The sequence below is a fragment of the Littorina saxatilis genome, linkage group LG13 (genome assembly GCF_037325665.1).
Source record: "Littorina saxatilis isolate snail1 linkage group LG13, US_GU_Lsax_2.0, whole genome shotgun sequence".
NCBI classification, from domain to species: Eukaryota; Metazoa; Mollusca; class Gastropoda; order Littorinimorpha; family Littorinidae; genus Littorina; species Littorina saxatilis.
The window spans coordinates 38,821,761-38,832,191 of record NC_090257.1 but is presented as its reverse complement, the minus strand read 5'-3'; the positions used below and the strand labels follow the sequence as shown (position 1 = coordinate 38,832,191).

General features: G+C 42.3%; 1 protein-coding gene across 1 annotated transcript in view; it reads right to left on the bottom strand.

Annotated features, from left to right (window-relative positions):
* Positions 1 to 8,531: 8,531 nt before the first annotated feature.
* The window catches only part of LOC138945895 (potassium voltage-gated channel subfamily A member 7-like), a 7,480-nt gene continuing 5,580 nt past the window's right edge, over positions 8,532 to 10,431 (bottom strand). Inside the window, exon 3 of the mRNA XM_070317415.1 lies at positions 8,532 to 9,219. Within this exon, the coding sequence (XP_070173516.1) occupies positions 8,532 to 9,219 (688 nt within the window). The remainder of the gene's footprint in view (positions 9,220 to 10,431) is intronic.

Here is a 10,431-nt window from a genome sequence, read left to right as displayed (position 1 = left end):
GCCGAAGGCGCCTAAGCCTCTAGGGGGTCCGGGGGCATGCCCCCCCGGAATTTTTTTGTATCCAAAGAAGCAAAATAGAGCTATCTGGTGCATCCTGAGCCAATAAATTACCTCTTTTTTGGGGGGGTGGGGGGGTGGGGTGGGGGGGGGTTACGTAACCCGTGTAACCCCCCCCCCCCAGATCCGCCCTTGTTGACCTTGATTTGACCTTGACTTGACTAACCATATTTATTTTTTTTAAATTTAATCTTGACCTTGATTTGACCTTGACTTCACTGATTTTTTTAATTTTGCACAGACCTTGATTTGCTTTCGGTAAAAAAAAATCACTTTTTGTCCAACTTTTCCCCAACTTTACTTTAGATCTGTACTCACAACACACCAATTTGGAAATACTGTACCCGTGTGGACAAGTTCGGGGGAAAAGTCCGTAGGCTTCCGTTCACAAGAGGGATATGTCTGTTATCACACACGCTTTCTGGCTTCACTAAGCGTGAGCGTCGGAAAAAATCTTTTCAGTTCTGCCTCCGACTTTTAAATTGTATCATTTGGGTTAATTTGGGTTTGTTTGGGTTCATTTGGGTAATAAAAAAAACGCTCGCGCTGGACCCGAGTACTCTTCAGACCCCAGTATGAAAGTTTTTGTCTTGTGCACGTTCAAGACCAAGTGATTGCAAAATACATTGGCATGCGAGCCGAGGATGTGCGTGGTGACTGGTACTGGGACGCTTCGGCACCGGGACGCTTCGGTACCGGGACGCTTCGTGCCCTACTGCGCGGGAGCGTCCCGAAGCGTCCCGGTACCAAAGCGTCCCGGTACCCCTGTGACGCGTTATAGTGGGACGCTTCGGCACTTGGACGCTTCGGTACCGGGACGCTTCGGCACCGGGACGCTTCGGTACCGGGACGCTTCGGTACCGGGACGCTTCGGTACCGGGACGCTTCGTGGTGTACCCGTGTTCGCATGCTTTGCGGAGACCAGCGCGACCCTTCTCGGTCTCTGGTTTCGGCTAGCCAAGCTTCACTGGGCTTGTTGATGTCTAATCCCGGGTTCTAGATCTGGATGCCCCACTTGGTGGTGTTCGTGGGGAGTACCTCACAGGAGCCGACTTCGGCTGTTTCGTGACGGGTTTTCGGTGTTGATCGTTTAGTTTAGTTTCAGATAGACCGGTTTACTGAATGTTTGGAATCGCTGAATCACACATTTTGTTCAGATTACATTTGGTATGAATTTACTCTTAAAATAGTTAGATCTGTAGCCACTACTTGTTTCTTTTTTGTGGTTGTGTTGATTATTGACAAGTTGCATTTTCTACATATCGAGGATTTCGGGCACACGTGTATGTTGTTTTTTTTTTATAATTTTTTTATAACAAATAACATTGTTCAAAATATTTGTGTATGTGGTGGATGAACACGATTACTAGTTATACATATTAGACAGTTTTACTTAGTGCACTGATTCATATTTTGTACGTTGGAAATACATTAGTTGCATTGCTTCTGTCTTTAAAAATTCGCCTGTTACGTTTCAGTGTTTTAATAATTAATCTTGACACTATGTGTACATTTTATAATAAAGAGCACGTTCTTGCTGATATTGTTCATTATTCTCACAGGAAAATACTGCTGCGCCTTTTGCTACGATTGAACGGAGACTGTACGCATTATTGAACCGGTTGCAGGATTATAATGAAACGTTATTCACAGATAAAAGAAAGCATTTTTTCAATCACGTTGGGTTGTTTGCTTTGGTCTAGTTTTCTTGCACATTCATGAGCCCTTTGAAAATGAAATTTTCCCCTTCTATACAAATGAAATATGTCAAACTTGTGTAGGCTCAACGTTCCTGTTTTATCCATTATCACAATTTGTTAGTCAAAGGAAATCGTAACGCATAGCTATTCAGACTGTATTCACCCAAATGGCAATACAGTGTTCTAGATGATCGAACGTGTAGCACAGACCTGTACGTGTACGTGTAGTTATTGCGTCACCCGTGACTCAGACCTGTTTACCCCCAAAACTTGACAAGAGTAATGGTCAAGTCAAAAATAGCATACTGATGACCAAAATAGTAACCCAGTGGTTACAAACAACAACATTAGTAGCACAAACCTTAGTTATACACACTTGAAAATCGTAGTCTGAACTCAAATGGAGTATTTTCCCCCAAAAATCCAAAAAAAATAGTAATAAATTACTCCAAAATAGTGACTCACTTTTTTCCTCCAATGTTCCAAATCATACGTTATTTTGCTCCCACCAAGACTGCAGATCTTGGCAAGCGCGTGACGTAAAAACTAGATTTGATGACGTTACCCGTACACGTTCCCCTACACGTCCTGAAAAGTGCTGATCTAGATCTTGGCAATGTCTTTGAGTGACTCCATTACCAGTTGTCGAGGACCAGACCTATATGCTTGTATGATAACTTTAGAATAGACGAATCCCGACAATAATATTATCTCTGTCGGGTTTGTATGGGTTGTGTAAGAGTTAATACCCTTGCTTTTAGGGAGACAAATTACTAGCGAGGGTTGTGTCCGAGCACGTGTGGATCATTTGATTATCTCAGCGAAGCTGAGGTATCCCATGAACGCTATATACAGTTCAGACCTGTTTACCCTAAACCCGAGGCAAGAGTACTTTTCCAAAAAGTTGAGTGTATTTTTCAAAAAGTTGGTGTACTTTGCAAGCAAAGCCATATGGGCTAGGGAAAATGTACGCGTGGGTGCAAACGTGTTTGTGTAAGAATAGCATGTCTTGTGAACACCTTCAGAATTTAACTCCTTCCAATACAACAGGGATAAAACAATTTTATTTACCTGTCAGTTTATAGCATTATAACCAGTGTCTTCCAAACGCAAACAGATTGATAATGAAAAGATAAAGTTCGTGAAATAACATCTGCGGTTGACAGTGGCAAGTTCATTTTTACTATCATCTCAGAAAACATTGGTTTAAACACAATTTTATCCCCGAGTACGCTAGTACAAGGGTCCAGCAGACTTTAATTGTCTGTCTGTGTGTCTGTCTCGACTTAACAGCTTATTGCTGGGAAACTACTGGGCGCAGTTCGTTCAAAAGTTGATACGCTAACTTGATAATAGGTCCGATTGATCGTATTAAAACTTCATAATGTTACCTGGGACCTAAATGCGAAATAAACCACAAAACAAGAAGAGCAAACGCTCGATCGAGTCACTTTCGCAGTTCTGAATATTATATGAGGCATCAGATGGACAGGAAGAAATTGCTATTCACAACACAATGAGTCACGTTCACATAAAATTTGAGCCCGGTCACTTTTATAGTTTCCGAGAAAAGCCCAACGTTAAGTTGTGTGTTGCCGAACAGAAAAGGCTAGTTATCTCCCTTGTTTTTCTGATAACGTTCGTAAAAGGCTACAGATGTAAATACTTTGATGTAAAGAATAATCCTACAAAGTTTCAATCACATCCGATGAACTTTGTCAAAGATATAAAATGTCTAATTTTTCCTTTGACGCTGACCTGTGACCTTGAAAAAGGTCAAAGGTCAACGAAACCATCGTTAAAGTGTAGAGGTCATTGGAGGTCACGACTAAACAAAATATGAGCCCGATCGCTTTGATAGTTTCCGAGAAAAGTCCAACGTTAAGGTGGTGTCTACGGACGGCCGGCCGGCCGGCCGGACGGCCGGCCGGACAGACTAACACTGACCGATTACATAGAGTCACTTTTTCTCAAGTGACTCAAAAACGACTTGGCGGTGGGACGAATTCGCGGTGCAACAGCCAGCCAGGCAGTCTGATAGAACGGTGCAAGGTCTCGGCAAACCAAGACTATGCCATACTCGTAGCAAAGCCGCCGAATGGTACCGTAAACCAAGAATAGTGACGTAAGAAAATAGAATGTCGTCTTTTGATTTGGAACGTGACGTGTTTTAGAATGGAGATGTGGTAGTGTGTGTGTGTGTGAGTGTGTGTGAGAGAGAGAGGGAGAGAGAGAAGGAGTGAGGGAGAGAGAGTGTGTGTTTGTGTGTGTGTGTGTGTGTGTGTGTGTGTGTGTATGTGTGTGTGTGTGTGAATGTCTGAAGAGTACTCGGGTCCAGCGCGAGCGTTTTTTATTCAAAATACATGACATGAAACAATTGACAAAAATGCAGCTAGGACACGAGCTCAAGCAGATGCTTATTTGACGTGACCATAACAATGCTAAGTTACACAAGTTTTCATGATGGTGGACAACACAATTATTAACCATAAGAACAAAATGTAGGAGGGGGATATGGGGAACTTAATCAAAACAGGAGGATTTACAGAGGGGAAAAAAATTAATCAAATAAAAAAAATAAAAAATAAAAAATTAAATAAAATAAGGTGAGACTATGAATGAAGCGCGTGGACGAGAACATCGATGCTGAGCCATGCAATAAGTAAGTTCAGATAAATGTACATTTTCATGGAGAGGGCAGCATAGTTCGTTACGAATGTATGGAAGAAAACAACCACACACACACACACACACAAAAGAGAACAGAAAAACAAAAACAAAAACTCAATGATAATTATTACTTATTTTAAATATGTAATTGATGCAACAACACTGAGAGGCGGGTTTACGTTCTCCTGCACACAAACATACACAATACCAGTACGTGGGCTAATCCTTCAAGTTAGTCGACCAGATTCAGCAATAAAGGATTGGACCAACTCGAAAATCAATGTATTTATGCAAAATGAATGTTGCTCGCTGCCTCTTAATAATGTTTCCACGTGTCTAAAATTGGCAGGCAGTGAGTTAATTGTGGACATACGAGCATTTTTAAACAACGTGCAGTATAACAAGTAATGTTCAGCTGTTTCGTTCCGGTTACCGCACGCACGCTGTGGGTTATCTTTTACATGGCGTTTGCATAAATCGGAATTAAGGTTACTCATGTTTAAACGCATTCTGCTGTGTTGTATTTCTACATGTCTTTTTTCAAAATAATAATAAACTGGCACATGATGATGAGGATTTTGTAAATAATGCTTAAACTCGCTTATTGAGTTTGTGGTTTTAACCACATCAGGCAGATCATTCCATAAAATTGTAGCCGAAGGAACGAAGGATGTTCGGAAGATTTCTGTCCTGTGAGCTGGTACAAATCTTTCAAGTGGTCGTCTTCTGTGATAAGGGTTTAAGGATGAAACTAGTGGTGGCAAAAGGTCAACTAAATATAGGGGACATTTACCATGAACCATTTTATGTTGTCTTCGGCGTTCCTTTAGACTACAAAATCCGCTTTCTTTGTAAATCTTACCATGACTAGTTCTCCGCACACCGCCAATTATAATACGTAAAGCTTCAAGGTGTAGTTTTTTCAGAAAACATTGCTTCAGCACGGACTACAGCCTTTTCTTGTGGCAGGATTTGCTTTGCGGGAATGAACTTCATAATTCCTTGGCAGCTTTCAGCGGATTTCTTTGCAGCAACCTTGTCCAGGTGAGTTTTGGAACTGCAGTGTCGTTCGATGTCATATTTCCCAGCATGGGCAACGGAGAAATCTGATTTACAATACTTGCAGTGTGCATGACTTTTTCCCATCGGTAGACTCCACAATTCCTGGCTCTTTCTTATATATTTCTCCAAGAAAATCTGCTCGCTTCTGCTGTTTAGATTTGGTACAGTCATCCGAAACTGGCACATTTTCCGCTTCATTTTGCCACGATTGTCCAGACGATCGCACGTGCCAACAACTGAACAAGGTTTCCACAGCTGAAGACTCGCTGTCATGGTTATCTCCCTTCGACCGAAACCGGTATCAGTTGTACCATCCCGTAATCAGCACACCAACACCGGATAACGTATTCTAGACTTTTTCTTAGGCGTATTTTGTGCGTGTGTCGCGTATTTGCGTTCCGATAATAATTTGGCTTACAAAATACGCCCAAATCGTACTGGTAAACAGGTCTGTAATACTGTATAATATTACTGTAATCGACTTGACAAATGTTCATGCCGATAATACATGATAAATAACGAATCTTTGTGCCCGAACTCAGGCTAAAGTTGGGAACGGAAGTTCACGAAAAATTCGGAACATACCAACTTAAATACGGTGGGTGCCGACCAATTCTTCGATTTTTGATCCAACGACACCGATAATGCTGCGTCGCTCACAAGAAATAACGGTTTTAGGTGTGACGAAAAAATTTGTCACGAGCAAATCTCAATCAATCAATCAATCAATATGAAGCTTATATAGCGCGTATTCCGTGGGTACAGTTCTAAGCGCTTGTCGAAGAGTTGTCAACACAGAACTAACAAAGAAACTAACATCTACAGACGGACACGAACCCTATCACACACTAGCAAACCCTGATAAACATACAACAAACAACTGTTTAACAACAATGTACACATCAATAGCTAGGTCCAAACAAAACAATATTAAACACAAAGAAAACACCTCTCACAGAGCACAGCACTCCAAGGAAATAATATAATAGGTGGAACGTCTTGGACCAGAAACATGGACTTTCTTTTACGTGTTCCGTGACGTTATTGTAGGTTTGACGTCATAATGACACAGGGGCAAAAGAAAAAGACGAAGGACACAAGGGCAAGCAAACTCATTTGTTTTAGGGGATCATGAAAACAGGGGGAGGTAAGCCCCGGAAGATAAGAGTTACGGAACTTGTTCGCAATCGTCACTACGCTGTGCATTGATCGGTGTCGGATCCCTTTAAAGGCCTACGAAATATCGAGACCATAAGTTATGCGAAGTGATGACGTCGAATACTGATGTAAGTTGATGCATTAATTCTTGCGGACTACGTCAGTAAATTCCAAAGATCGCTTTTGGGATGAACAGATATTGTTTAGAGTTTGCTGTCCCGAAAACCGTCAAAAAAGAAAGGAAACTGTATGTGAACGAAAAAAAAACAAGGAGCAAAATGATACGATAGGAATAGGGAGACATATTTCTTGGGTCTTGACCCTTGCAGGTAGGTGGACTAAAAGTAGTGTGTGAACAGGACAGAACCAATTCTGTCTGTTTACAACCACATAAAAGCAGGAAAGAGATCGTCGTCAGATTGAATTACAATAACATTGACATGCTTCCATTTGACACTTATCGGTCTTCATCGTGGATTGACGCCCTCCTAAAGCCTAATTGAAGCCCTCCGGCGCTTCGCTCCGTCGGGCTTCGATTAGCTTTGGTCAGGCGTCAATCTACGATGACGGACCACAGGCGGAAAGTATCGTTCACTGGACCAACACAATCATAATAACACTACAAAATATGTCACTCAGCTTCGAGTCTTCTGTATTCTTGGAGTCACTTCCTGAGAAAAAAAATATTGTTCCAGATGGTTTTTCTCTTCCTACAGTCTGTTTACGGTCAAATAAATACAGTTGAATGATTGTTTTAACTACATGTACTTTTCATTTTCTGCTGCCATCCCCGCAGGTTGTTTTTAACCATCATTTGGACGAATCTTCGTTTGCGAACCGTTTATCGAGAGTGTTGAAAGACATGCTTGCCGCACCGAATATGCATACTAGCGCTCGTTGGTATAAAAAAATATGTAAATATTGCGCAGCAAAGGGAAACTACCCACAGGACTTTCACTTTTGTATTTATGGAAATAATCATCGAATATCCGGTTATTAACCAATGATCGCATCGGACTACAATTTCCTCGGACTTCAACTGCTAACCATCGAACTGATTTGCCGGCGACAGACACGTTAGGTCGCACAGAATACGGTTTAAAAACATGCGGCGGACAGGCAGCTAAACATAAAAGGTACAGATAGCTAGAACATTCATTTATCCTGGTATTTGTAAAGTTACAAAGGTCCTCGACAATGGCAATTATTTTTTGCATACTTTTTTCTGAAGTAAGGGGAGCAAGACTCGAAGCTGAGTGACATACCTTGTAGTCTTATTATGATAGTGTTGGTCCAGTGAACGATACCTTCCGCCTGTGGACGGACCGAGAAGTTTCAAATGGAAGCATGTCAATGTGTAATTGTAGACATGATGGTTGGTTGGTTGTCATGTTTTGTCGTCATTATGGCCATGAGCTGTATTGACATCCAGAGTATGAACTCTCCTCGAGTTCCTCGTGGCAGACCCCAACTTCGAACCCCTTCTTCCACTATCCTCATGCGGGTATTGAAACAGCGCGACGCCGTCAGTATATAGCTGTCTCAGTATGACTCAAAACTCCCGTCAGTAGCTGTCTCAGTATGACTCTTAACTCTGTCTGTTGCTGTCTCAGTATGATTTAACTCCGTCAGTAGCTGCCTCAGTATGACTCTTAACTCCGTCAGTAGCTGTCTCAGTATGACTCTTAACTCCGTGAGGTTGCTATCTGAGTATGACTCTTAAATCCGTCAGTTGATGTCTCAGTATGTCTCTTAACTCCGTGAGTTGCTGTCTCAGAATGACTCTTAACTCCGTCAGTAGCTGTCTCAGTATGACTCTAAACTACGTCAGTAGCTGTCTCAGTATGACTCTTAACTCCGTCAGTTGATTTCTCAGTGTAACTCTTAACTCCGTGAGGTTGCTGTCTCAGTATGACTCTTACCTCCGTCAGTTGATGTCTCAGTATTACTCTGAACTCCGTCAGTTTCTGTCTCAGTATGACTCTTAACTCCGTCAGTTGCTGTCTCAGTATGACTCTTAACTCCGTCAGTTGCTGTCTCAGTATGACTCTTAACTCCGTCAGTTGCTGTATGTCTCTTAACTCTGTCTGTTGCTGTCTTATTATGACTCTTCACTCCGCGTGTTTCAATATTGGCGGTTGAACCAGAATCGTTACCGCAAACGCTCTCGTAAAATCTCGTGCAGAATCTGGGGTTGTCCTTAATGAAGATCACCCGGGCTATCATCTGCTTGTGCGTGGTGTAGTTGTTACGGTAAGAGGTGAACTTGGTGGCAATGGTGGTAACGGGCAGAGCAATGACGATGACTCCACTCAGAGCGCACATCGCTCCGACCAGCCGCCCGGATGTGGTGACAGGGTAGTAGTCGCCGTAACCCACCGTCGTCATGGTAATGATGGCGTACCACATGCCGTACAGAATGGAGTCGAATGCAAAACCCTCTTCCAGCAGCTCGAACACGTATATGGAAGCTCCGAACATGGTTGCCATTGACAACATGCTCACGGCCATCAGTGCTAGATCCATCAGACTGGCGCGTGTGCTTAGCATCAAAATCTGAACAACAGAGAGAATGTTTTTACATTAAGTCAAGTTTTGACTAAATGTTTTAACAGACAGGGAATCGAGACGAGGGTGGTGGTGGTGGTGGTGTGTGTATGTGTGTGTGTGTGTTTTGTGTGTGTATGTGTGTGTGTGTGTGTGTGTGTGTGTGTGTGTGTGTGTGTGTGTGTGTGTGTGTGTGTGTGTATAGAGCGATTCAGAGAAAACTACTGGACCGTTTTCATGACATTTCACAGGAGAGTTCCTGGGTATGATATCCCCAGGAGGTTTTTTCCATAAATGTCTTTGATGACGTCATATCTGTCTTTTTGTGAAAGTTGAGGCAGCCCTGTCATATTGATTGAAATTTTGGTCAAGCAACCTCCGACAAAGTCCGTACAATGGGATTGCAATTCAGCTTAGCAGCGTAAAACTTAGTTAACTAGTTTGCTCAGTTGTCATTAAAATCGAATTTTCACTAACAGATTTAAAACAATTGCATCGTATTCCTCATTTTCTCCTGAATTCAAAAATATTTACATATGTCATGTTTACTCTAAATATATGCTCAGAATTAAAGAAAATAGGTTAAGTAAGCTGCGTTAGCACGCTACGCGAAGACGAGCGTGACCTGTCTCGGTCTTTGGGTGAGGTTAGTCGAGACTATCTGAATAATAGTCTCGGCGATGACTGTTTTTGTGTGTTAATCTGTTTCTTTGATGCCGACAGCTTGACTAAATGTTTTTATATCGCTTCACTCGACTTTTTTCTTTCATAAAATAAACTACCTCTGAGAAACAGTTTATAATCACTTTGTTTCAAACCCAAAGAAGGGTAAAATTGTCTTTGATTGAGAACAGACCTAAGCAGGCCTGACCAGCTCGCCGGCCATACCTACTGACAAACCCACGAGTAAAGACAACTGGCAAGCTTGCAACCGATCAGAACAGAACGGTGAAAAGAAAGATGGCAGCACAAAATACACAAAGCGAAGGACAGTCAGAGATACATTCCTTGTTTCTTGTTTGTTTGTTTAACGCCCAGCCGACCACGAAGGGCCATATCAGGGCGGTGCTGCTTTGACATATAACGTGCGCCACACACAAGACAGAAGTCGCAGCACAGGCTTCATGTCTCACCCAGTCACATTATTCTGACACCGGACCAACCAGTCCTAGCACTAACTCCATAATGCCAGACGCCAGGCGGAGCAGCCACTAGATTGCCAATTTTAAAGTCTTAG